Consider the following 26838-nt stretch of genomic DNA (forward strand, 5'->3'; position numbering starts at 1 on the left):
GCAATTGCGTCCCCTCTCCTACACCAGCACGGAGAGGGTTCCTCATGTTGGCAGCAGCTCTCTGCTGGTGTGAGTCTGTTTTACATAGTACTTAAAGGGCCCTCACTAACACAGTGGGTGTGTGCTTATGCTGTCTGCTAACAGACAGACTGCCCTACAGCCTGAAGGTGGGATGAGACCTGTGGAGGTGATTGCTAGTGAAAGAACCCGTGTTTAAACGGCAGTAGAGAAGGCCTGCACTTGTAGAGCCCAGGCACTTCGCCGTGTCAGATGGGCACAGCTTGTAACTCACTGTCCTGTCTGCACAGACTACAGTATGTCAAGCGCTTGTGCGGCGCTGTTACCACAAGGATCTGAAAGAATAAATTATTACAACCGCAACAGCAAATCTAGGGTCAAGTAGCGCAGCAAGTCTGGTAGCGAAGTCCGACGCACCGCAGGTGCCAGCGCTGCCCCCGGCACTTCTCGTCTGCGCTCCGTGGCCGCAGACCAGGCCGGGGGAAGGTGTCCCCTGGGTGCCGGGCCGGCTCCGCCGCAGGGCCGGGCTGGGCGGGGGACGCCAGGCCACGGGTCACGGGCTCGGTAGCGCCGGGAGCGGGCGGCAGCTCCGCTCGCGGGGTAGGGACCCCCGGAGCCGGCAGCTCCACGGCACAGGCGGCTTCGGGAGAGGGTGCCCCGTTCCCCGCCCCTTCCCTCCATCCTCTCGGCCGGGGCGGGGCACAGCGCGGCCCTCCCCTCTTCCTCTGGCGTCGGTTCCGCTCGCAGAGCTCTTGCTGCCGCCGCTCCTCGCTGCCGTTCCTGCCCGTCTCCGCTCCGGGCCGCTCGGGCATTTTCTCTCTGCCTTAAAGTCGGTGAGCAGACGGGCGCGGGCGGGGGGCGGCTGGCCGTGACCGGCTGTGACGGCCTGGGCCGTGAGGGCCGCACGGCGCTCCGCTGCGGTGCGGGCCGGGGGATGGAGGTGGTGTACCCCTTCTTCCTCCCCTGCGCGGGTGCCCGGGAGCCGGGCGGCGCTGGCGGCAGCTCCAGGTCGGGCCGTACGGCGGAGCCGAGCGGCGTTGGCACGGCCGCGGGCACGGGCAGCGGCACCGCGCGGGCCCCGGCTCCGCCCTGCGGCCGCCTCCGCCCGGGGAGCCCGGTGCGTGCCGGGAGCCGGGCGGGGGCCGGAGCCCCGGGGGCTGCGGGGGAGAGCGGCTGGCGGGGCCCCTGCCCGCAGCGTCCTCACGGCTGCCTCCGCTTCCTTGCAGGGTGTCTTTTATGAATAATCAAAAGCCGCAGAAGCCGACACTATCGGGCCAGCGTTTTAAAACCAGGAAAAGAGGTGAGTTACCGCACCGTGCTCGCTGCCAGGACCGGCTGCGTGTACGGTAAAACGTGGGTTTCTGTCAGTAAACAAACCAGTGCCTTCATGCGCTCACCATAATATTTTTTTTACATGAGACCACGCTAACTGCAGAGTCTTGAGGCTGATTGGAATTTTCTATGCTAATAAAAAACATTCCGTAGTCAAAATTGCCGCTGAATTTACTGTGATAACCTTCGCTTAAGAGATGGTCATTCTAGAACTGTCCTGGGTGTGTTTAGCCTGCAAGCAGAAGGATCTAGTACCCCTGAATTACAGGGCAGCTCCAGCATAGGCTTGTTGCAGGTTAATGCATCTAAGGAGCATCTGACATAGTAAGAATTTCAGACTTAGCCACTGGATAAAAGTTGCATTGTCCTCTTTTAAACTTTTGAAAATTGACTGGAAAAAGCACAACATCCCAGTCAACATACAAAAAAGCCCCAAAGTTTGGGATATGTAAAGGCCTGTGTCTCTACATGCACAGTTACTTCCATAAGAAGAGCTAGTGACTGCAGAGATGTCATGAGTGACTTATTTTGGTGGAGCTTTTTCCAGCGTGAAGAGGAAGTGGAGACACTCTTAGGGTTCCTGTTCAGTACAGTTTTACTTGTATGGCAGCAGTGTTCCAGCTCTTAATAGGCAGCTTTAGGGACGCTGTCCATGCAGCAGGACACTTGGATTTATAGAAACTGTTTGAATGTCAAAGCACCTTGCAGATCTCTTGAATGGTAGACTTTGCTGTGCTCTGTGCAGCAGACGAAATGGCAGCAGCCATGGGTTTGGTCTCTTTTTAAGCATTTAACCATAATTTGGCTGTGAAGCAGCTCTTCTGAAACAAGGAGCTCTGTAGATCTGCCCTGGAAAATAACTGATCCAGTGTTTCTGAACTTTTACCCAGCTGTTACCAATGTGTTGATACTTGCATTGACACTGGACACTACACACAGTGGTATGCCCCACTAGGCTGCTAACAGAATTGGCTAGGCTGTTGTAGACAGCACTCAAAATAAGATCTGCGGTTATCTTGTCTTTAGAAGTTTTTCATCTCTTGATTTCCATAATCTAAGGACAAACTGAGATGAGGATAATTAAAGGCTTCTTTAAAGCTTTCTGTTAGTTTCGTGGGTGGATTTGTTGTATGTTGACTATGCCCTGACTGTACTAAAAACAAGGCAATGATCAGCTGATACATCCAGTACGAAGATACATCCAGGTGTGTTCTGCTTGATAACAGCAAGGGATGTGAAATAGCTCTGCAGCTACAGTCCATTAAGTTAGCTCATATGTCTACATTTCTCCCAAGCACTTGAGGAAAAGTCATTGCCTCAAACTCACTTAGCTGCAGGTCAAGAGGGGATGGTCTTCGTGGAAAAGCAGATTGCCGGGTGACTTGGATGAGATAATGGTATGCAGTTTGTCAGTGAGAAGATTTCATCTGAAACAGAGAGAGGCCCAAAAAGCCGAAATAAAACATGAGTAAGGGAGTCAAACGTACAAAATTATAGGGGCATGTATTAAAAGTTGCCTTCCAGTATGAGCTATGTCTCTAGTTTTGAAGGGGAAAAGTGATCTAACATGAGAATAGGAGTATAAGAATCAAACTGAGAAGGCAGGTAAGCTTTATCAGAGCCAAGTAATGATCATCACAAAGCACTCTTCATGGAAATCTTATTTCAACACTTTTGCTTTTATAGATGAAAAAGAGAGATTTGACCCTACTCAGTTCCAGGACTGTATTATTCAAGGTTTAACTGAAACTGGCACTGACTTGGAGGCAGTAGCAAAATTTCTTGATGCTTCTGGTGCAAAACTTGATTATCGCCGCTATGCAGAAACACTTTTTGACATCCTGGTGGCTGGTGGAATGCTGGGTAAGTCCTTTTGGTGTGGCTGCTGTCAGCTTCGTTCACTCTACAAAAGCTTCAATTTCTTTCAGTGTAAAATCTCTGCTAAAGAGCCCATTGAGTGTGTAGAACAGAGTGTAAGTTAATCTGTGGTAAAGCATCTGACCATCTTGGTGCCTAAGCAGTTACTGTAGAAATACTCTGTGTAACCTGCCTCAATTTTACTTGAGTGTTTTAGCATTCCTTGGAGTCTAAACTGTCCAAACTCTGCTTAGAAGGCAGTACTTTGGATGCTTGGGTGTGGTGGGTGTGGTTGGTTTCGTGCATTTAGCTAGTTTTTTGTTAATTGGTTTTTTTTGTGGGTTTTTTGGTGTGTTTTGTTTTTTTGTTTTTTGGTTTTTTTTTAACCACGGGTAGATCTTGACTTTGGTCAGGATCATTTCTAATGATGAGATATGGATGAATGCTTGTTTCAGGTGTGTGGTCTGTGTGGTAACAAGACTGGCAGTTGCCCTGAAAGATTCTGACACAATGCTATGATTTGTGCATCCTGCCCTGTTATTTTGGAAAGGAAACTTGTTTACAGAAGTATCTGAAGTGCTTAGTCTTAGACATGCTGTTGCAAATTATCTGTTGTTGACAATAGTGGGGTCATGAGCTCTAGCAGACATCAGGGAGTGAGAAATGAGAGGGTGGTCGAGTCAGCAGAAAACACAGGGACTGAGGAAGTGAAGTCTTGTTAACTGAGATACACACTCTGTGTACAGTGGAAAGAGGAACAGATCCTCACCAACCAGGTAAGCACATGCTGTAAATGTTACAGGATCTGGGTTTGCATTCAAGAATCTTAACCAGTGCATCCTGTGTTAGGAAGTGTTCCTTCTACGAATGAGGCTGATAGGGAAGGGAAGAAGGCATTGCTGTGTTAATGGTCATCTGGGGTGCTTTACTCAATTCCCTCTCTGTAACACGTAGCTAAGAAGACCAGCTTTGATCTTCAGTCAGAGGAGACCAGAATAAAAACTGACATCCTGTTGCCTTACCAGCTTTTAATATTATTCCCAGAAATACTCATCTCTGATTTTAAAGTCATGTTTGTGACTAACACATAACAAAGGATCTCCATTGTATATAAAATGGCATAGAAAGCAATGATGAGGTGTTGTGGCACTGCACCTTCATTAGTGAAGCAGCCTAAATAACTGAAGTTTCAAGCTCACGTCTGTGGCACTGAATTTTGAATTGTGTCTGTGCATGTTTCAGTCTACTGTTGTGACTTAACTCTGTCGTGTAAAAGCAGCATGTGCAGACACTTGCTGGAATTAAGCAGCTTCAGTGGCTTCCTTTAAGGGAAGAGGAGCTCATATGGCCTTGTTAACTTACTCATATGGAAACTGTTGTCAGTCCCCTTAGCAGTAGGGGGGCAAAACAGTTAAACGTTCAAATCTAAGCTGATATTAAGGTTCTGGTGCAGCAGTGGAACAGAGGGAAATGTAGGGGTGTCTGGGTGATGAGGTCATTGAGTTCATCCTGGAAGGCCAACGTGTTGCATGTTCTGGGTGTTGGAGTTCTGCTGTGGAGAGTGCTCAGTGCTCTCTCTAGCAGTAGCACTACTAATGCTGAAATCCTCCTGCAGCCCCAGGCGGGACCCTGGCAGACGACATGACACGCACAAACGTCTGTGTGTTTGCAGCACAGGAAGACCTAGAAACCATGCAAGCATTTGCTCAGGTTAGTTCTGATAGGAGGACTATTTAACTTCAAGCTGTTTAATGGTCAGAAATTAAACACGTACGTAATTGTAAGTTAAGGTAAAAATAATGCTTGGTTTTAACCATGCTGGGGATGGTAGAGTAGCAGTGTTCCAAGAGATAAGTGCTCTAAAGAGTTCAGACCTACTTTACTGAACTTAGTTTTTAAAAATTCTAATAAAATGATGATTCACAGCAAAAGATAATGTACTGTATGTCTTTTTAGGTTTTTAACAAGCTAATCAGGCGTTACAAGTATCTGGAGAAAGGCTTTGAAGATGAAGTCAAAAAGGTATGGAGTGTTTTTTTTTTATCAGCAGGCAAATAAACCTTCACATTCTGCTAGTTAATCACTGTAGAAGGGTTACATCATAAAATGAATTATTAAAATACAACCCTTGAAAGTTGTTCATAGAAGAATGGCTGGCTTGCGTGAGTACCAGTGGCTCGGTTCTGCTGGCTTGATGAAACAAAAGTGTTTAATACAGAGACAGTGGCCAAAGTTTAGTGAGAGGTGGTAGTTTCATGCAGCTCTTGTCCTGCAGTTGCTGCTGTTCCTGAAAGGGTTCTCAGAATCTGAGCGGAACAAACTGGCCATGCTGACGGGTATTCTGCTTGCCAACGGGACACTGAACGCATCAATTCTCAACAGTCTCTACAATGAGAACTTGGTTAAAGAGGGTAAGTGTGTCCCAGCTCCTCCCTTATAAGGGGAGATAGAACCATCACAAGTAGGTGGAAACTGTGATGACAGTACACCTTGCAGCTCACGAGCTTCCTCTGGTGATAGACAGGATTAGCAAATTTTAGTATATTTCTAAGCTGACACCCCACAATCTAGAAGGTCTTGTTAAGACTTGAGAAAATTAATTTCTTGAGAAAGCTTTTGTATAATACTTCTTGCATGACATGGGGGCGGGGGGGGGGCCTGCTGTCCCTAGCATTGCCCAGCAAGGCACTACTGTATTTTGGAGAGGGACCTTTCAGGATACAAAATGTGCATCGTGCCTTTAGGTTGCTTCCTAAATTGCGGCAAGAAGAGTTGAGTTCAGTACAGGGAAGACTTGGTGATGCTGAGTGGTAGGAAAAGTCCAACGTGCTGCAGTAGTGTCCTTGGGCAGGGAGAGGTACTGCAGAGTGTGCTGGGGTTGCTTGGAAGCACAGCTGCTGCTCAGAGCACAGTCTCACAAATGAGGTACCCTGTACTCAGGCCTTACGGTTCCCTGTGTTTTGAATTTCACTAATAATAGAACTATTCTGACTGCACAGGTGTTTCTGCAGCTTTTGCAGTCAAGCTGTTCAAATCATGGATAAATGAGAAGGACATCAATGCAGTGGCTGTGAGTCTTCGCAAAGTAAATATGGACAACAGGCTCATGGTGAGTGCCACTGGAACTACTCTGTTGCTCCATAAACCAGTTTAATGGGCAGCTTTTGTCAGCAAATGCTCAACACACATTTCTTTTGTTTACAAGAGATTTGTAAATGTAATTTTCAGGAACTCTTCCCAGCCAACAAACAAAGTGTTGAACACTTCTCGAAGTACTTCACTGAAGCAGGACTAAAGGAACTTTCCGAGTATGTTCGGAACCAGCAATCCATAGGAGCTCGGAAGGAGCTGCAGAAAGAACTGCAGGAGCAGATGTCACGGGGAGATCCATTCAAGGATGTAGGTGTTTGTAGAGGGGGAGGTGCTTTCTGTGCCTGTCTCCTACTGAGCTTGGCTTTCACTGGGAGCTGAAAGGGGGTTGGGGGGGGGTTGATATTAGCTTTGTTGTCTTTCCTTAACGTCCTGAATCCTGCTATGTGATCAAGGAGGTTGGTTGGCATTCTTAAACCTTTTGGGTTACTTTTAGAAGAGAAGTTTTAATTTAGCTTAGTGCCGTATGTGGCCTTTGTGCTGACTCTTACTCTCCTGGCAGATCATCTTGTATGTGAAGGAGGAGATGAAGAAAAACAACATCTCGGAACAGACTGTGGTAGCGATAATCTGGTCAAGTGTAATGAGCACAGTGGAGTGGAACAAAAAGGAGGAACTGGTAGCAGAGCAAGCCATTAAGCATTTGAAGGTATTGTAACTTCAGTATGGCCTTCTGCACCCCTTAGGCAGAGCTTGGTTTTCCTTCTGTCTGCAGCTCCCTTTTAAATGTTACGGCTCTAACTCTGCTAGTGCAGAGACAGAATGGGATGGGGAATTCTCCCCCTTGTGAGGAGTACTGCAGGCCGAGGGCCTGAGGCCGAGGCAGTGACTGCTGCAGAGCTGCCCTGGGGTGGGGCCGTGGTTGCAAATTTTCAAGCGGTGGCTGATGGAAACAGTGAAACAAGCTTTAGTCAGGTGGTAACTGTGAAGTGCCCTGTGTGTGCCAATCTGTTGCTCTTATTACAGCAATACAGCCCTCTACTTGCTGCCTTTACCACCCAAGGTCAGTCAGAGCTGACTCTTCTGTTGAAGATACAGGAGTATTGTTATGACAACATTCACTTCATGAAGGCCTTCCAGAAAATAGTGGTGCTCTTCTACAAAGGTGACTTCTGTGGGGTTGTAGTTTCAAGGATTTGTAGGTTTTTGGAGGAATTGGTTTTGGTTGGTTTGGTTTGTTAAAGCTTCTGAAATAGAATGTTTTGGTTCCGATGAATTCTTCAGGGGAGATCAGTGCTACAACACTGCACTTAATAAACTGAAGAATTTTCTACCTCCTGTTTGTAAAAATGCATGTGGCCTTTGCACATGGGGAAGTGTAAGACAAAGATCTGTTCAAGAGTTGCAGAACAAAGCCAAATTTCGATTTTTAAGGCATTTTGTTAAGTTCCATGATAGTGTATTCTTAGTTCTCCTAACATTAACTGTAAGAAGCTGAAGATTGAGACCACCAATGTGGTCCTGGCTGCTCTAGGCCCTTTCTAAATGTCTGATAAAAGGTGGTACTGGAAAACGCCCTGTGCACCTATGGAAACTTGTTAAACTGAAGACTGTATTATAGTTATAAAATTTAAACAACACCTGCACCACAGGCAGTGTTTACTCTGGACTTTTAAAAGAATTTGTATCTGTTCTTTGCTGTGGATGGAGTGTGCCATCTCAAATCATTCTGAAACACTCCAGACTGTTAGTGGGAGTGAAGCTACAGCTCTTGGATACTGTGCTGAGGTAACTCCCAGCAAGAGAAACCATCCAAAATGCCTGGCTCTCCAAATTTCAAAACTCTGAAGGCACTCCTAGTGCAGGTCTGTCCAGCTGTACCCAGAGAAAGGAGTACATGATGCTTCCGGGGGAGGAAACAAAGGCTGACAGGCCACTTGCAGTGTTAATACTGCTTTTGCCTGTCTTCACAGCTGAAGTTCTGAGTGAAGAACCCATCCTCAAGTGGTATAAAGATGCACATCTTGCAAAAGGAAAGAGTGTTTTTCTGGAGCAGATGAAGAAGTTTGTTGAATGGCTCAAGAATGCTGAGGAAGGTAACCAGCAGCTTAGCTCATATGTGGAGCTTGTTCAGTTTGGGAACCCTAGTGCAATAATGCTGTGTTTTGGAGGGGGGGCTGTTAATTGCCCCTCTGAGACTAGGGTGCCCCCTCCCCTGCCCCTGGCTAGAAAAGCTTGCCAGGACACTCCCTGTGCATCCAATGGCAGCTGTTGTGCAGGGTGCAGGGCAGCAGCTGGGCTCAGGGCTGGGAGCTGAGCCATGGCCAGGTCCCTGATGAGGTCTCTCTGTGTTGCAGAGTCGGAGTCTGAAGCTGAAGAGGGTGACTGACCTGTGAAACTCTGGCCTCACTAAAGCAAACAGGAGCTGTAGATAAGTGTCATGTCTCATGTGTCTTTCTGATTCTTACATCCTACCTCCCTGTATCAAGCATGATATAAGGGCTCTCATGGCAATTTATTTTAACTGTTTTCTATAGTTAATACTGGATTTAGTTTTTAAAACCATGTTCAAGTAGCTTACAGGAGCTGTTAGATTTGTCTCTTAACCTGCATTTGTCCTTTCAGTTACCTTCTACCTCCTGTATTTTCTACTGTAATAATGTAAATTAAGGCCTTCCACAGTGAAATCCACTTCATCTGTTGGGATTTCTGTCTGTATTGGAGTAGATGTGATATGGTGAATGAGACTTAGGGGCAGTCTGCTTACAAATTAAACTACAAAAAAAGCCTCCCAAGTGAAGAGGTCATTGCTTGTGTGGCACTGCAGTCTGTACCACCAAATACTCTGTCATAGGTGGTTTTCTATGTCCCCAAGTACTTTGTCATCCCTGTACCAGACTTCCAGCATACAGCAATCCTCTGTTCCAGCTCATAGGGAAGGTGGGAGCTGCAGTGCTGGAAAGAAGCTGTTGTGGTGGCAGCAATTGGTTACCATGGTGGGGCATGAAGAGCAGCATCTCTGAGCCTGCTGGCTGCCACAGCTGGTGGCCCGTGTTCCTGGGGGGCTGTCAGGTGCCCTTGCAGCTCTGGGGGTGCCATCCTTTTCCCTTTCCCTCATGGAAGCACAAGCAGTGCTGTTCCACACAGAGCTGCCCAGCAGCTTTTGCGAGCCAGGCGCTGCTGCTGGCAGGGCTGGGGCAGGGGCAGCAGCTGCTTTGTGCTGCTCTGGAAATGCACAGCTCCTGCAACCTAAGGCAGACAAAACTCCACCCTTCGCCCCTGATGTTTAGAGATTCTTTTATGCTGGCAGCTCACACACTAAACCAAACAACTTACCTGCTTCCTGAAACTTTAATGGAAATTCTCAGGACAGTTCAATTCAGAAAGACTGGGGAAAAACATAAAGTCTATACTGTTGTAAGCTAACAGTGAGCATTAAGTGAAATACTCGTAATCAGAGTACACCTACTAAAATAAATGAAAAAAACTGGTCATCACAATGCAATCTGTTCAATACTACAGTGATCTTCCTTACTTTGTAACTTTTTTTTTAAGCAAATAAAGGCCATCCTTACACTTAATACCAAGGGATGTCTCTGCTCCTTATCTGAAAAGAAAGCACCAGTGACAAAGCAGTGCAGTCTTCTTCCTAACTCAAGGACTGCTGAATAAAAAGTAATAAAAATAATACTTTCTTGCTGATAGAGTGATCTTTTCCATGTTAAAAGTGCTAATGTTCCACGAGTTTGAAAACCAGGTGCATCTGTCTGTTCAGTTTTATGTCAGTAGTTGGTATGTATCCCAAAAGTCATCCTAAAAAGTAAGAGACTTACACCATAACCAAATCAGATGTCAGTGGTGTTTAAATTTCTTTGGTCCCTGGGACTCAGCCTGCCTAGCTGCAAGAGCCTGTGCTCTCTTTGTGCCTTTCAGTGAAGAGAAGAAAGGAAAGCACTGTACAATAAGAGCAGTGCTGGTTTGGGGTATAATCCAGCATCTTCTGAACCAGGTCAAAGAGGTTCTTGTGCTCAGAAGCCTGGTATGTCGTGAATTCCTTCAAGAAAATAAAGTGATGTTTGGTTGTTTATTTTAAAATTACGCTTAATGCTTCTGTCCTCAAAAGCATTTTCCCTGTTGTGTCTTACCTTCAGTGGCTTACAGGGGGTTGGTAAGTATCTGCCACCAGGATTTTGTTCATCCCAATCCAGCTGTCCTTAACAGAAAAATTTTCATTTCCTTAGATAAACAGCTTGCATTTGTTACTCAAATACTCTCTTTTGGCCCTTCAGTAGTTTACCAACATGTGTGTTTGCAGCTTGGGAATTGATCTGGGAATACTCCACCACAACAGCCAGTTTGTCAAAGAGATGACTGGGTCTTAAACCTAATCTGAAAATATTTAAATTAAAACTATTGCAGTCCAGGTACATAAAAATATAATTACCTGCTTTTTTTATCATGTGATAGGGCAAGGGCCCTAGTTCCCTTCCCCTCTGAAGGGAAACCTAGAGAGACATTTCTGTTCATTGTTAGAGGTAGTTACCAAGAACTATTTTTCACTGTACCCTGCAACCAATAATCAGTTTCAGATTAAGGAAAAAAGAGGCTGTACTAATCTGTTTCCTAAAGGACAGTGTACTAGGTTTTATCCCTTGAAGTTTTTTTCCCTTTGACCCTGTTGTTTTTTTTTTTTACTTTGTTGGTTAATCTCAAGTTTCAGCAATAAGATGACAAAGTTGAGGTATTTGAAGTTGCTGATGGTGACAGATGAAGCTACATCTGTTACTAGCATGGCTTGTAAATTACAAATGTTAAGAGGGTGATCCTTCACACCAAGCTGCTGCCAAAATGTTGACTGAAAGCAGTGTGCAGAAATGTTCTGTTCATACTGTTCCCTTGTGCCTGCATCTCTTCAGTTTGGTCCCATGGAAGAAGGCAGCTGAAGCTCTTGCATAAATCATTGCTCTCAGTCCCTGCCTCTCCAGCATGTTTTCACCCACCTGAGGAGTATCCCAGATGCTGCATCCTTCTAAGGGTCAGAGTAACTTGCAGGAAATAGTGCTGCTCCAAGGTAGTGTTCCATGAGAACACACTGTGCACTCCAAACATCTCAGGGTTGTGACTGTCCCAGTGCTGTGAAAGGATTCAGAAGGTTCTTGTGTGATAGCAGACTCCAGAACAGTCACAGAGCTCGAGAGCGAGAGAGAGCACCGTGCTGCTGGAGCACAGTCCAGCAGCCTGTGACACCCCTTAAACAAGAGGTCAGCATGTGGCCATGGGTAACTGCAGGAGCTCTGCACTGGCCTGTGGGCACCAGTGTCTGGTACCCATCATCAAATACTGCACACCAAAGCCCACAGCTTTCATCCCTGACTGAAGGCAAAGGTGCTGAGTCCCTAGAGCTCTGGATGCAGCAACTGCAAAGTCAGGAATGTGACATGATTTGGAACAGTTCTAATAAAGCTGAGATACACACATCCCATAGTACAGAAAGCAACGTGACAGAAATCCTAAAGCCAAACCAAAGTACAGGTGGCTTTGTATACTCACTGAGTCCTGCCAGTGCCTTTACATATTTACAGTACTAGGACTTAAAAAGCTGTTCTGGAGTAGCTGCCATAATTTTTGATTATTTTCACAGCTACATGTTTGCTTCTTCTGAACAGATGTGATTAGAAGAGTGATTAGATGAGCAACTACTTCTAACTAAGAATATTCAGATAAAAACACTGTTTATAGCAATGGCAACCTTTTTAGAAAAGGTACATGCTGACACTATAACCAATGATGAATCTTTAAAAAGATTAAAATTTCATATATCAATTCTGAAAACATGTTTTATACTTTATTCCTCTTCCTAGGAATAAAAAGCCCCACCTGCCACCCTGTGGTATTTATGTATGTTATTAAAAAGGAAAAGCAGACCAAAACAGACTAAAGTATTACCACTGATGCTATTCTAGACTATTCATGTTTAAACTGTAAATACCTACTTGGAGAACTGTTACTGGACAACTGTCATCAAGGCACATTTACAGTGAAAAAAGGGAAAAATCAACAATAAATATATGCAGGTTCTACAGAAAAAACCCCAAAAACTATTCCCATCCCCCCAACCAAAAAAAACCAAAAAATACTCCCATTCCCTGTCTCCCTGCACTGCCTGGGAGGGAGGGAGGAAAGGAGGGGAGGATGATGCTGTTAAGATTTTACTTTTCAGTATCCTGCTCTGATTTTGACTGGTAATAGATTCAGTTAATATCCCCAAGTTGAGTCTGTTTTGCCTGTCATGGTATTGGGCGAGTGATCTCTCCCTGGTTTCAATTCATGAACCTTTTTTTTTTTTTTTTTTTTTTTTTCTCCCCAGTCCAGCTGCAGAGAGCAGTGACAGAGTAGGTGTGGTTTGGGGGGCATCTGTCACCCAGCCAGGGTCAACCCACCACATCTATGTAACTTAATACAGTCTGAAAAATATTCTATGCATCTTTAGCACATCTCTGACAGATCAGAACACCCTCTGCATTCTTGCATCTTTTCTTTTGGTAGCTCTTCTGGAACAGCAGCAAGACCATGCAGCCAGTCAATAAACTCAGGTGAATTCAGGTCAGAAAAACAATACAGTCAGCAGGAGCAATTTCAAATTCAGTCCCTAGAAATTCACATAGTTTTTATTACAAGAGAAAAACATGGCAAGGAACAGATTTTCAGAGGTGCGATACTCAAAGCAGGAAGGCAACAAAAAATTACAATTGTTTTTATTTTAAAAGATTGCTTCACTGAATTTTACTTCATGATTTCAGGACCTGCATTTTTCTTAAAGCATAGCTTTAATAATTGTCTTTCATATACATATATATACACACATACATATTTTTAAATAGTCTGGTGTCCAAATTAAAATAGCCATCAGGCAATCAAGAGTCAACAACTTCTATGAGTATTTGACAAGAAGCTATTTTTTTTAAATCACGAAAGCATATACTTTTTGCTTTATGCTGTCTTGGCTTAAGATCTTAACTTACAATCTTCAGGTTTTTTAACAGTGTAACAAAAATCAGAAAAACCCACCCTGCTAGTGGGAAGATACCATCCACATTTAATTCTACACGTTTCCACTGATAACTTTAGAAAGTCAGTCTGGCATGATCCCCTTGCTATTTCAGTGATCTAGGTTAAAAGCTTGTCCTTGGATTTTAGAGTAGGGGTTAAGCAAATACTTGTCATAATATAAATTCTGAAGGCATGAAAGTGATGCCTGTATTTCTGATACTCCAATCAATGGTTATTGTTCATCAGTCTGCTCAAATATATTCAGTGAACAAACAGCAGGACCATGTTCTGCAGTATCACAAGCATATGTGCAAACTATACATTTTCACTGAAGGAAATGCAATGCTAGGAAAACAAAACAAACAAAAAAAACCCACAAAAAACAACAACAAAACACCTACATGAAAATTGGTGGAGGTTTAGGATGTGTCATCCTAAGTGTCATGTGTTTCCTTTTGCTACCACCTGTCACATTAGACCAAATCCCTGGCTACTCAGATGCTCAGTGTCACATCCTTCTTTGGACCTGGGACTTCAAAACTGTGTCATTGACTACAGCCTCTTTCATTCACAGAATTGGTTTCTGAATCATTGCTACAAAAAAAAAAAAAAAAAATCCAGTAAATGTAACTAACTGAAACCATTCTAGTACCCCTACAAAGGCAGCTTTTTGTTTTAAGCTGCAAGACTGCTTTCTCGAAATACCTTCAACTTAAAAATTAACCTGGTATCACATGACCTGATCAGAAAAATAAAATCTTAAAACACACCTGCTGATATCAGAAGTCCAGAAGTGATTCACCTGCCAGGAGTTTCAGAAAGATGTTTGCAGCACTTTTTGTCCTGTGCACTTCTGAACCGTGCCCCTTTCCATTCCTAGCATTGCTGCACCTTCTGCAAAGTGGTCTTTTTCTTTTATCCCTGTCAGAACCATTACTTTGACGGGAATTCCCCAAGTGTAAACAAAGATATTTTGCTCTTTGAATTACATCCCACAGACAGTTAATTTCCAAAGGCATTAATTTAATCTATAATGGTGTTTTTCCTTAACATCCCAGTTGTTGGCTGTTCTTTTCTGATCCTTCTTGGAAGTTATTTTTAATTCAAGAGCTTTTTTCACGTTAATTGATTTTGACAGGGGAACTTAAACCTGTAACTTCTCCTTCAAAAAAAGCCTTTTAAAGACATACTGTGGCTCGGACACTCCTTCCAAGCTACTCGGGCCCCCAGTGCTGCACTACCCTAGGAACAAGAAAGGCTTCTGCGTGCTTAACAAGGGCAAATACTGCCCCCGTGGGCTTTTCAAAATGTCAGCGAAGCTTTTCTATGGCAGACAATAAAACGGGGGTTATCTCCCAGTTAGTTTGCCCCACGAAGGAAAGCGAACTAACTCGCCACCCGCCCACCTTCTCCGCTGTTCAGCCCCACGCCGACTGCAGCCCCTCAGGCCGGAGGGCGGCGGCCGCTGCCGGCACCGGGAGGCCCCGGGCGGGCGGAGCGAGGGGACGCGGAGCGAGGGGACGGGGGCCGGCCCCCGATGCCCGCGGGCCCCGAACGCCCGCCCTGGGGAAAGGCTCCGGGCTCGGCCCCGGCAGGGGCTGCGGGAAAGGTGCACAGCGGGCGAGGCCATTTTCTGCCCGCCCGCGAAGGCGCCGCAGAGAACATGGCGGCCTGAGGGGGAGGCCGTGGATCGCTCATTTCTTACCCGGCCGACGGGGCTGGTAATCCTCTCTGTGCTGCCCTGCGGTGCTCTGCAATCGGCTTTCCCTACGTGCCAGTTTGTCACTGTTCAACAGGTCACGCATCCTTGTTTTCTTCTTGCCCTCTGCTCTCCAGCTTAGACTAAGTCCAGGAAAACAATACAATTTAGAAAAGTTTGTTCGTAATTTTGTCCCAGTAGGATCACTCTCCTTTCAGTACAGCACTAGGTGAGGAAAAAAAAAAAGTATTTACATTTAATGTGGATCCTCTGAAGAGCAAAATACTTGGTGCTGCCATATTTCACATTTGCTATGTAACAGCCTTGGGGGGGGGGGGGGGGGGGGGGGGGAGAAAAAAAGACCTGCAATTGTTTACAGTTAAGTGCAATTCTAAATAAATTATTAATTATTTCCAGTTTGTCTGCACTGTAGGAAACTTCCCAGTACATCCTTCCTCCAGCGTGGCAGTAGTGTCAGTCAGACGTGCCACTGCACACTTCTACTGCTGCGAGCACAGAGCTACAAGAATAAAGTAATTTACCTGACTAAAGTATTACACTAAAATACATTAACATATAATAAAATATATGTTCCATATTTATATGGAACGAGGGCTGGGAGCTTAAAGCAACATTCCATGAAGAAGACAGAAACTTAGAAAGTCCCCTCGAACAGGTACTGCTTAACTCTTCCCATTAGCACCTCAGTAATATGTACCTGGCATAGCTTTGCCTTTCTCTTGCAAATGAGTTCGCCTTATTTTAAGAGGCCAAGTCTCCAAATGGGAAATAAGAGTCTGAAGTAGACTGCGAGTCAGCTGGACCTTGAGCCTCCCAGGGATTACAGAGCATACACATAAGAATGGACTTTGCTGAGGGATGCTCACCGAGTGGAAAGAGGACTGAGGCAAGAAGACCAAAATGGCTCTCTTACCTGTTCAACATCATGTGAACACAGCCTTTTTGACAGGGCTCTTTGCTGTGTTTACCCCCTAGACTTCGGGGAAAAAAAAGTGATGAAAAACAAGTTACAGTAAATGTATGTTACCTAGTTTCAATCAACAGCTATGTAAGGACAGAAATACTTACTCTTTCACGGAAACAGTGTTGTGCCAGAAGCAGAAGAAATTACTCCTATCTACCTTTTGGGCAGGCTGAAGAAGTTATAATTCCAACACAGCAGCACAAGAGCAAACACTCCTCTAAATATGTTCTTTAATCTTCTGGGAGGGAAAGGTTTCATCTATTTCTGACACTGCTCTCACCTAGGGGGAAAAAATGCCTATCTTACTTCATTCTTTTGAGTAAGGAAGATGACACTTTATGAGAAAGCATCACAAAACTGATAGCATGAAATTACAGCAAAAGACATCGCTTTAACATGACATTACTCAGAAAGGTAAGGCAAAAACCAAAGATTAGGAAAAAAATTAAAGTTTTTAAAATTTATTTTACAAGTATAAAAAACAGTGTTTCAAAATCAAAATGCTGGAAGATACTCTGGAAAACCTGGCTTCTGAAGCACAAGACTTCTCTGTGACAACTCCCAGACAATGTCATAGCTCCTGAAAATTCTGCATTCAATGAGCAAATATATGATCCAGCAAAAGTAACCCTCTGATGGCTCTTTAAGTCCTGTCATCTGGGAATTATCTGACCAGTCTGTGAAGAATGTGTTGAGGCATTCTGTGGCTACAGAGCAAAAGGGTTGGCATGAATTGTAATGTCTTTGATTCGAACATCATTAAGAGGTCGATAGGTTTTCTCATTCACAGGCAGCTTCTCTAGCTCATCCAGGGTCTCCAAGCCATCAATAACTCTGCAAGAAAAACAGAAGGGCTGGAAATTGCCTTCTAATAATGATTTAAATGTCACAGTTGAGGTAGCTCAAAACACTTTACAGTTAAGTATCACAAGGGAAGGAATTTGCAAGCAAATGATACAAAAAAACAACCAAAACATTTTATGTGGCAAATAATGTATTTTGAAAGGAAATATTAAGCATCCACGACACACTCTGAGAAGAAGTTTAAGCATTTGCATATGCCCTGAAATACTCAGAGCCCTCACACACTCTGACAGAGGCATGCAGCTGAATCACTTACTTTCCAAACACTGTGTACTTCATGTCCAGGTGTGGCTGTTTGCCATAAGTGATGAAGAACTGTGATCCATTGGTGTTGGGACCATTGTTTGCCATGGAAACTACCCCACGGACAGTGTGCTGAACAAGGGGAAAAGCCTCAGCATGAATACACATCTGTGAAACCAGGACTAGCCTGTGCAAAGTGCTCTGTGACTTAGAGCTCTTCCTCAATACCATTATTAAGAACAAATCTTGGTTGCTAATATATTCTATCACAATCAGTAATTAGCTCCTCAAAATGGCTCTTACAGTGAAAAATTCCTGCTTTGCCTTCAGCGCATGAAAAATGCTGTCAGAAATTCTTTTTACTTCTGTTTTAGGTGAGGAAACCCCTCAAAACTAATTTGCCAAGCACAGAAATGCCTGTGAAAACATTTGTAGAGAAAATTCAGATGACAACATAAGTGCATAGCGAGAGCACAGAAATACCTTTAGATATTCACTGAATTCATCTTCAAACTTCTTGCCCCAGATGCTGTTACCTCCTTTCCCAGTGCCTGACAAAGAAACACCACAGCAGAAATTACTGGGAAAATCCAGAAATTATGTTCTGTTACAGCATTTTACAACAAAGACCCTAGACAGCCTGCAATTAGTTTGAGGCAGGTTCTTGCCACTGCACTGAGACATAACTCTATATAAGGAACCTATTAAGTAGCAGAACAAAACACTAACATATCCTCAAATTAAATTCAGTATGAGTACAAACAAACACAACTAAATCAGCTTTTCTCCCAAACAGCTGACACCATCTGGGACGTTTTCCCCAAATGATTTAGACCCAGCCTTTCAGGCAGAAATCACAGTAGCAGCTGCTTCTACTTAAGTCAACAGAACCATCATATGTAGTGGAAACAGCTGGCAAAACTCAAGTTTGTAGAATGCACGATTATTTAAAACTGGGGTAATGCCTGCACTTCTGGAAGCCCACCACAGAAAATGAATCTCGTCACAAAAACCTCTTATCAACAATACAGTAACTCTTATTTTTACTTTACTTACATTTTGGTTTTAATACCTATAATTCCTTTTTATTTCCTTACATTTTATTTTTATGTACTTTTTTTCCATAGAAAGACCCAGACAGAACAACTTACCTAATGGATCCCCTGTCTGAACCATGAAGCCCTTTATATTTCGGTGGAATACACATCCATTGTAGTAGTTACTAGCACAAAGAGCCAGGAAATTCTACAAAAATCAAACATACCATATTAACAAACAACTGAAAAATAGTATTGTCTTACTAAAATGACAGCACTGGCAAGACCAGCACTTTCACCTCTGCTTTGCTTTGTGACCATGTGAATTCCACAGAGTATTGCTGCAGATTAGTCATAAACAGATCATAGCTAATAAACTCCTTTGATAGTGTCACACATGCAAAGAATAAAAAGCTTTCAGTGCAAGGTTGTCTGACTTGAGGAACAAAGAAGAAGACTAAGACATGCTCTCAAGCATCATTCCCATTCAGCAACTTTCTTTTGCACATGTATTTTTGTAATCAATAAGTTCATGCCTCAGCTTTTTCATTAAAATAAATGAAATTTAAATAAATTTCAGCTTATTGCAAAAAATCAAAATTGGGGTCCCTGACAAACTGCGAGTGAGTCTCGCTCTTTTAAACTAAAATCAAGTCTGTGAGGGTATGAGTAAACCCATGAAAATTCGGGAATGCCACTCTAGATGCTGTGTTTCCCCCTTAAAGGCAAAGGGCACTTGGGAGATGCTGGAGCTTCAAGAGAAGCAGCCCTTAACTAAACCTTATCAACCCTAGGCAGTATGACAAGGGCACACAAATTCCCTGAGTGGAACAGGCACTGCGCCAGCTTAAAATGCTGGTATTCCATTACATGAAAAGGTGAAATTGCAAAAGCCACTTCACCTCATTCACAGTCTTCACTATTTCTACTGCTTTGTTTCACCACTGGGCAATCCCACTCCTGGTACCTGACTTACTTCACAAGTCTTTGGAGTACGCTCACAGAATAGTTCAATTTTAATATCTCCCACATCAGTATGCAGCGTGACAGCCTGAGCAAGAGGCAGAAAGCAATAATTAAATCACCAATAAAATACCAACAGACTGTTTTATTTCCCAGCCCCAACAAGAACATAAGCAAGTTTGTACTACATACTACCACTGTTTCAACATTTGGCCCATAAGCAAGGCTACTGCCACAAACCATCCACATTTTCAGTAAAATCACCAGAAAGCACTCAGTTTCATTTAGTTTCAGGACAAATCAAGTTTGCCATGGTAATGCAGTAGCTGTTGCATGCTGTTATACTCCAGAAATAACATTATTCATTTGCAAACAGGACCTACTCAGTGACTTGAATGGAAAGGTGAAGAATCAAGGTTATGTCTATTTTGGATGGTGCACACACACTTCACTGCTTTACAACTAGAGGAGCAACTGATGCCTGCAGCCTTTTGATTGATAAGGCTAGTTCTGAATGGCAGCATATATAATGTGCCTTCACAGACAAGCAAATCTACAAATTAAATTACTTTTCTTAAGAATTTATAAGTTACCTTCATAAAATTTAAAATCAATTACCCAGTGACCTAAGCAAATTTATCTCTACAGGTCAAATATATCACAGTACTTCTATGGAAAGTTCTAAACTATGCAAAAACAATTACTGTGGGGATAACTGCAGAGCAAAACTAAATAAATTGATACTGGCATACTGCTTCAAAAGTATACAAGCAAAGGAGACAGCTGCCCACAATGCCCATGAAGATGCTATAGAGGGTGTATGAACACTTTAAGACATACACAGTCTTATCTCTATTTCTTGAATTGCTAAACTTCTAAAAGCCTTTGAGTGCATAGGTTTACACTGAAGCAGAGGTACCTTCTTGCAACGAGGCTAATGCTTCTGTGGCAAAAGAAACCAAACTAGATTATCAAACACATGCCAAAATAGCATTAAAATCTGGGATCTCTAAAGTGAAAGCATAATTATGTTTCAAACTGATGTAAATCAACCTGCTTTCCTTTCCAAAGTATCTTTTAGCAAGTTTGAAATGAAAACCCTGAACTTCCATGACAAATTCATCACAGCATCAGAGTAAAATGTGTAATCCTTTGAGAGAGAAAGCAGCTATTCACTTTCCAAGAGATGACCATTTCAGAAAGAATGAAAATACATATGTGATTTTATTCTTACCATGCCTGCTTATGAAAAGGATGAGGCAGCCTTCCATACAGCAATTTCCTGCAGAAATAACATATGGAATTCGTCGGATTTTTTTTCTGCCATTTGGTTTTGATTCTAAAATATTTGTTGGTTGCACGCTTTTACACCACACGGTTCTGTGGTGCCATTCCAGTGACTCTGTAGCTAAATTTTTGCATTAAGCAACTACATAAAGAATATGAGTAGAAAATATAAAGAAGAATGAATAGAAGACCAGTTAGAGAAAGGGAAGAAGGCAAAAACCACTCTTTTCTAGGATGAAAATTTATACTAAGCAATCAGTTTTTTGCAAATATTACAGAATGGTAGATGGCAAAAATTCACAGGTAAAAGCCACGTGCCAGAACCTAACAGAAATGTGATTTGGGGCTAACTCGTGACAGCTGTGAGTGCCTGCAATAGACAGGTACCTGCCCCCAAGCACGGGATCAGACTTCTCCAGTTTTTGTAATATTTTCAAATAAAGCGTTTCGAATGACGCTAATAAAACCGCGGCTGCGCGGAAGCCGACAGATTTAGGCGCTAACATCCCCCCCCTATACAGCCGCCCTCGCCGGTGAAGCCTCGCAGAGCCCGGGGAAGCGCCGTGTGCCCACCTGCAGCCAGCTGCCCCCGGCTCCCCCTGACCCAGGGCAGCCGGAGCTACGGCTCCCTCCCCGCCCGAGGTACCGCCACCGAAAGCCACGCACAGACCCGGCCCTGCCCCCCTCTCTCCCGTTCTCCCTCTCTCCCGTTCTCCCTCTCTCCCGTAGCTCACCGCCGGCGCCGCGGAGGGGCCGCCCCAGCCCCGCTGAGCGCGGCGGAAGCGGCGGGGCCGAGCGCTGGTCCCGCCCCGCAGCGCCGGGAGGTGAGCGCGGTGCCGGCCCTGCCCCGTCCCGTCCCGAGGCCGCCTGTCCCGGGCGGTTCCCGCCGCCGAGGAGCGAGCCCCCTGCGCGGCCGAGCTCCGCGGGTCGGCTTTGCCGCGGGAAGGGGGATGATGAGCTCGGCGCGTTTGGCGCGGGGCAGCGCGGGGAGGGCACCCGGTACCGGGTGCTGCCGGGGCTGGGAGGGAGCGCCGGCCGAGCGGCCGTGGCCGCGGTTTGGCCGGTGGGCTCCCGAGGCTCACGGTGCCCTGTATCTGCCCCGCACAGGTCCCGCATGCCTCTGCCGCTCCCGCCGCTGTTCCGCCCGTCTCTCCACCGCGTCCGTGCCTTGGGCCGCCCGCCCGTACGCGCCCTCATGAACCTCCGGGAGCTCGTTTCTGCCCTGAATGACTTCGCATCCCCCTCTCTGGCTGAAAGCTGGGACAATGTGGGATTGCTGGTGGAACCGAGTCCTCCCCACACTGTGAACACCCTTTTCCTCACTAACGACCTCACTGAGGAAGTGATGGAAGAGGCAGTGCAGAAGAAAGCGGACCTCGTTCTTTCCTACCACCCTCCTATATTCACCCCGCTCAAGCGAGTGACGTGGAAAACCTGGAAGGAACGGCTGGTGGTCCGAGCCCTGGAGAACAGAATCGGGATTTATTCTCCGCATACGGCGTACGATGCCGTACCTCACGGAGTTAATTACTGGCTAACAAAAGGACTCGGTGAGATTGTGTTAAGATCGAACAAGTTAAAATTATTAAAGATGTATGCCATTTTAGGTGGGATATTTCATCGTTTGCCTTCCAGCTTTTACAGGTGTGATTTAAGGACTGTTTTTATTTTTCCTAATGTTTTTATAGTACCGTAACCTTAAATACGTTTTAGGAAATGTGTCTTGCTGATATATACCAGGTAACGAACACAAGAGAGTATTTTCAGATGCATGACTCTATGATTGGACGTATCTGGAACTGGTGGAGCATGTTTATTGTCCACTGTGGTTGCAACGCTGAGACCACTGACTTTAAATCACTACCTTTAATTTATAAAGTAGAAGATCTCAATGTTTCCAAAGCATTTAAGCTATGTGAAATTATTTTAGATTTTTTATCCTGTATTGTGGCTCACAGATTACAATAGCTGTGTTTTTTCCAACCCGTCATACAAACCAGGAACTCTTTCTGGTTTTGTACAATCCTTAGGATAAAACTGATGGCGTTAAGAATGGCAAATAATACATATCCATCAGTTTCTTTGGACTTAAAATAGACTGTGCCTAATGGAGACAGGAGAATGAAAAGCCCTCAGTTCTGGTCGGAGAAAAAGGATTTAAGTGCAAAATTTGCATCTTTGTGCCGCATCTCTTTCAGATATGTGCTAAATCAGTATTAGGATACTTACCCTGCTTTATAAACCAGCAGTCTTGTACTGTTTTCTCAGGTGCCTGTACTTCTGTCCCACTGCACCCATCTACTGCGCCAAGCTCTCCAGCTGAGGGCACTCACCGGGTAGAGTTCTGTGCAGATGCTGAGCATCTGGATGCAGTGCTGGCCAAAATCAAAGACATCCCAGAGATCTCTTGTCTCATTACTCTTCCAGCTAGGTATCTGCTCCACTCTCTAATGTTGTATTCTTCCTGTTGTTTGAAACAATAAGTTACTATAATTGTATTTTACTGTTTTAATTTCTTTGTTCCTCTGTGCATTGCTGCTGTATTTTTCAGCAATGGGACGAGCAACTTAAGGAATAATCGTCCCTTTCTGGTCAATCTGTTTAATGCTAAATGGTAATAGCAACTCAAGTCTAGCATCACATAGATTATGGGTGTCAAAGAAAAATAGTAACAGGAAATTTGACGAGGACAGTTGAATTAAATTCTGATATTTGTTTCTTCCAAGACAAGTCTAGGCTATTACAATGCTGCCTTTTTTTTCCTTTCTTGGTGGTAGAACAGCCACTGGGATAGAAGAATAATAATAATAACTCCAAAATAAATAATTATAATGCTGTAGCATAATTACAACGCCAAAATTTTATCTAGCTTCTTAACAAGCACCAGGCGTGTCTTTCCTCAGGGTTGAAGGTGAGGAGCAAACACGAGTCAGTTTTACCTGCTCTCAGAAAGCACTGCTGGAGGTGGTGGCATTATTGTCCCAGAACAGCCTTCTTTACCCCAAGACTGAGATTCTCTTGCTACAGAAGGTAACAAAATCACAAAATTACTTCCTGTGAATGTATTACTTGTGTGAGCTGAGTACCCTGAACACTGAAATGCAGTAGTCAGTGGCATCACAGCTTTCCAGTGCTACCCCAGTGCTCTGAAATACAGGCATATTGGGAGTTGAAGCCCATACAGTTTCCAAAACAATGAAACTATCTGCGTGGTCTGTACTAATTCTTAAATCAGTTCCAGTAGCTGGCATAGTTCATATGTTATTTGAGAACATCACATACATACTTTTTGTAAAGTTCAGTGATGTTCCTGCAAGCCCAACTTGCTTATCCTGTTAAGAGCATGGGAAGCAATGCAAGCATCTGGAGTCAGCTTTCTCACAGTAATTTTATTTTTTTTCCAGCCTCTTCTTCCCCATACTGGAATGGGACGCCTGTGCACGCTGAGTGAGCCGGTCCCCTTGTCAGACATCATCCAGCGTGTCAAAGGTCACCTGCAGCTCCCCCACATCCGTGTAGCCCTGGGAGCGGGCAGGACACTCGGTAATCGGCTGCAAGGCACCCTGCCTGCTAGGACTGGCACTGCAGCAACACAGGGAGCATGAGTGTGGGCGTGACACTGCTGTCTTTAGAAGGTTTACATTCAAGAACTAGGAAGCACTGTTAAAAAACAGCATCTTAGAATTGACAGTCATATGAAAAGAATCTCATCTGTATTTTAATGGGATTCTATGTTACATTGGTTGATGTGGTGAAGAAGGGATAGCATAAGTTGAATGAAAGATATAATTTCTTGTAATTTATATAATGATGATTATTTTTTTTGTCCTGCCCAGGGTAGCAGGCACAAAGGTGTACTGATGGGTAAACATCCTCTTATCCCAGCTACCTATCCTAATGTCCAAGGAGCACAGCTAGTAGAATTTGTGAAAGTACATTTGTTGAGAGCTCTGTGTAACTTAGGAGGTGGAAATCTTACTAGACTGACAATTGTGCTAAAACATCCCCAACTATTTCAAAGCCTCTTTTTATCGTGTGGGATTGAAGTGGTGTGGCTCCACTTAAATCAACAATAATTGCAAAGCAACATACTGTAAAACCTTAACAGGTTTTGAATACTCCCCGTGTTGTGTGTTCCTGCTCCTTAGTGAATCTAATGTATATGAAGAATAAAAATGCATACCATTGTCATGTATGTAATATCTTGGAATTAGCAATCACAGCAACTGGCCCATTTTTACTGGCATAGAGCAGCTTTTCAGCTTGCATTAAAACTGGCCTTTCGAGAGCTGTAAGTTAGGAACCAGTATATTTCAGAGGCAAAATGCTGCCTTAGTGGCATCATTAGTTGGGAAACTAAGTGGTGGAACACGAGAGTCCTGGAAAGAGGAGTGGCCTATTAGAGTGTTCAGAAACCTAACTAACATCTCACTAGGAGAAAGGTCGCCAGCAGCCAGCCTCAGTGCTGGAGTTTTCTGCAAAGTTTCCTGTCCCCTGCTACCTCTCACAGAGGTTTTTGCTGTATTGTCAGAGGTGTTGCAGGCCCATGACTCCTTCAAACTGACTGATGTGTATGTTCCTCCAACAAATTTACATTGACTCTAAAATCAAGGTAGTAGTTAAGTGAAACAATTACTAGCAATACTCAGGAGGGCTGAACAAAGGGGAAGGAGTTTAACTGTGGCACCTTGTATCCTGCAGAATCACTGGTGAAGAAAGCTGCTCTGTGTGCTGGTTCTGGGAGCAGTGTCCTGAAGGGAACGGAAGCTGACCTCTATCTCACAGGTAACAGACTGCTGTTTCATTATTTTTATAAAAATAGTCCTTAGAGGAAAAAAGAAACAAACAAACCCCATCAAAAATAAGAGGGTTAACTGGCTGTTGAAATATTTGACCACAAAGAATTACCTGTTATTTATAGCTGAGAAACAATTAGTTAGTTATTGGAATGACAAACTGACATTAAAGTAGAGATAATGTGGATCAAATGGCAGTGTGACATAGTGAAAGATACCTGAATTAAAACATTACTTTACAGCATTTAATTCAACACTAAATCAGTGCCGATGGCAGTAAGTTGCAAATTTTCAGTGTTTCTCCTTTGGGAACATATGTTTCCTCTATTCCCTGCAGAATTCTCTAATGGAAAACAGAATATAATGTGCTACAGAACCTTCCAAAGAAACTCCATAGTGTGTCTAACCAAAGGGACACTTAGTCCATTATTCCCTCTTCCAGCAGTGGGAACAACAGTGTGAAGGCTGTCTTGCATTCTGTAGGAATCACTGCCCTTCTCCCTCTTATGTGTAGTCCTGCAGAGATGACCCTCAGGCTTCCCAACTGCTTTCCTCCATCCTCTTCCAGACCACTTTTAGCACTTTTATTTTCTGCCCAAATTGGCAGAATTTACAGCTATTCAAAGATGGCAAGGAATTTCTGTGGTTTGACTCAGCTGCATACAGGGATATCAGCTGAGTGTTTCAAAGGACCCTGGAGCAGGGTCCCACATTCCTACTGAGCAGGTGTTGTTGCATTTCCACTTACATCACCACAGCTTTTAGCTGAGATGCTCCACACATTGCAGAGACCTGGTTACCTGAACTGTACCATTAGTGATCTCCATGACATTTCTTTCTCAAAATGGCAGGAGAGATGTCCCACCATGATGTGCTGGATGCAGTTGCCAATGGGATAAGTGTTATTCTGTGTGAGCACAGTAACACTGAACGAGGTTTCCTGTCAGAGCTGCGTGATGCACTTGCCATCCACCTACAGAACAAAATCAACATCGTTGTGTCTGAGAAAGACAGAGATCCTCTCCAGGTGGCATAGGGGGAAAAATTGGAGAGAGGAAATTCAGTCAATTATCCTGTGTTATCCTGCACAGATTTATCCAACTGCAGAGCTTCAGGAAGGTGCTTTCAATTAGTCCATGAAGAAGTCCTTGAAGACTAGAGTCAATGAAGGTGCATCCAATCACAGAATAGATTGTATTATATGGTCCCTCAAAGTCTGGGGTATATTTTGTCACGTCAGAAAAATAAATGTTTGTTTCGGAATACCAAAGGCTCATTTACTCAGTTACTGGACTGTACTTGAATAAATTTACTGTTACTGCTTAATGTTAGTAGATACAGCTAATAACCATGACACTCAAGGGTTGGTTTGGGTAAAATACATAAAACCTGACTTATCTCCAGATTTAAGTTTACGCAGCAGTTCTACCCTGCCACAGTTACGTTAAATCATGTCACTGCAAGTCACTAATATTTCACCTAATAAATTTCAGAAATAGTAGTTAATGTAAGAATGGAGATCAACTTTTTTTTTTTTTTTGCAGTAACAGTTGTACTAAGGCACCACTCAGATGCAAATAAATAGAGAACAGAAAGCAAGTTGTTGGTAGTAGTATT

The 26838-nt window shown here is 44.0% G+C and overlaps 3 protein-coding genes across 9 annotated transcripts; 2 read left to right on the forward strand and 1 right to left on the reverse strand.

Annotated features, from left to right (window-relative positions):
* The first annotated feature begins 754 nt into the window (after nucleotides 1-754).
* Nucleotides 755-9884, forward strand: BZW1 (basic leucine zipper and W2 domains 1). The gene is made up of 12 exons (XM_062497986.1): nucleotides 755-851; nucleotides 1245-1318; nucleotides 3037-3213; nucleotides 4823-4917; nucleotides 5164-5229; nucleotides 5483-5618; nucleotides 6207-6316; nucleotides 6436-6606; nucleotides 6860-7006; nucleotides 7324-7462; nucleotides 8271-8393; nucleotides 8655-9884. The coding sequence occupies exons 2-12, from the start codon at nucleotides 1255-1257 to the stop codon at nucleotides 8684-8686; spliced, it is 1260 nt and encodes a 419-aa protein (XP_062353970.1). The 5' UTR covers nucleotides 755-851; nucleotides 1245-1254; the 3' UTR covers nucleotides 8687-9884.
* A 1520-nt stretch (nucleotides 9885-11404) lies between these two features.
* Nucleotides 11405-21175, reverse strand: PPIL3 (peptidylprolyl isomerase like 3). 5 transcript variants are annotated; one of them, XM_062497994.1, is made up of 8 exons: nucleotides 20373-20421; nucleotides 19152-19226; nucleotides 18290-18383; nucleotides 17622-17689; nucleotides 17152-17270; nucleotides 15981-16865; nucleotides 15053-15271; nucleotides 11405-11430 (listed from the first exon to the last, which is right to left on the reverse strand). In XM_062497994.1, exons 1-6 carry the CDS (start codon nucleotides 20373-20375, stop codon nucleotides 16739-16741), a joined length of 486 nt encoding a protein of 161 aa, XP_062353978.1. In that variant the 5' UTR covers nucleotides 20376-20421; the 3' UTR covers nucleotides 11405-11430; nucleotides 15053-15271; nucleotides 15981-16738. The 5 variants fall into 5 exon arrangements, with proteins under 5 accessions (XP_062353978.1, XP_062353974.1, XP_062353975.1 ...); XM_062497990.1 differs by lacking the exon at nucleotides 11405-11430 and adding an exon at nucleotides 21160-21175 and having other exon boundaries at nucleotides 12263-15271; nucleotides 20373-20420; XM_062497991.1 differs by lacking the exon at nucleotides 11405-11430 and having other exon boundaries at nucleotides 12263-15271; nucleotides 15981-16043; nucleotides 16136-16865.
* On the forward strand, nucleotides 15409-26748 carry NIF3L1 (NGG1 interacting factor 3 like 1). Of its 3 annotated transcripts, XM_062497988.1 has the most exons (8): nucleotides 15409-15579; nucleotides 20947-21067; nucleotides 21533-21975; nucleotides 22694-22856; nucleotides 23329-23455; nucleotides 23830-23968; nucleotides 25127-25210; nucleotides 26073-26748. In XM_062497988.1, the coding sequence occupies exons 3-8, from the start codon at nucleotides 21540-21542 to the stop codon at nucleotides 26255-26257; spliced, it is 1134 nt and encodes a 377-aa protein (XP_062353972.1). In that variant the 5' UTR covers nucleotides 15409-15579; nucleotides 20947-21067; nucleotides 21533-21539; the 3' UTR covers nucleotides 26258-26748. The 3 variants fall into 3 exon arrangements, with proteins under 3 accessions (XP_062353972.1, XP_062353971.1, XP_062353973.1); XM_062497987.1 differs by lacking the exon at nucleotides 15409-15579 and having other exon boundaries at nucleotides 20686-21067; XM_062497989.1 differs by lacking the exons at nucleotides 15409-15579; nucleotides 20947-21067 and adding an exon at nucleotides 21266-21351.
* Nucleotides 26749-26838: the final 90 nt, after the last annotated feature.

The sequence above is a fragment of the Cinclus cinclus genome, chromosome 9 (genome assembly GCF_963662255.1).
Source record: "Cinclus cinclus chromosome 9, bCinCin1.1, whole genome shotgun sequence".
Classification (NCBI taxonomy): domain Eukaryota; kingdom Metazoa; phylum Chordata; class Aves; order Passeriformes; family Cinclidae; genus Cinclus; species Cinclus cinclus.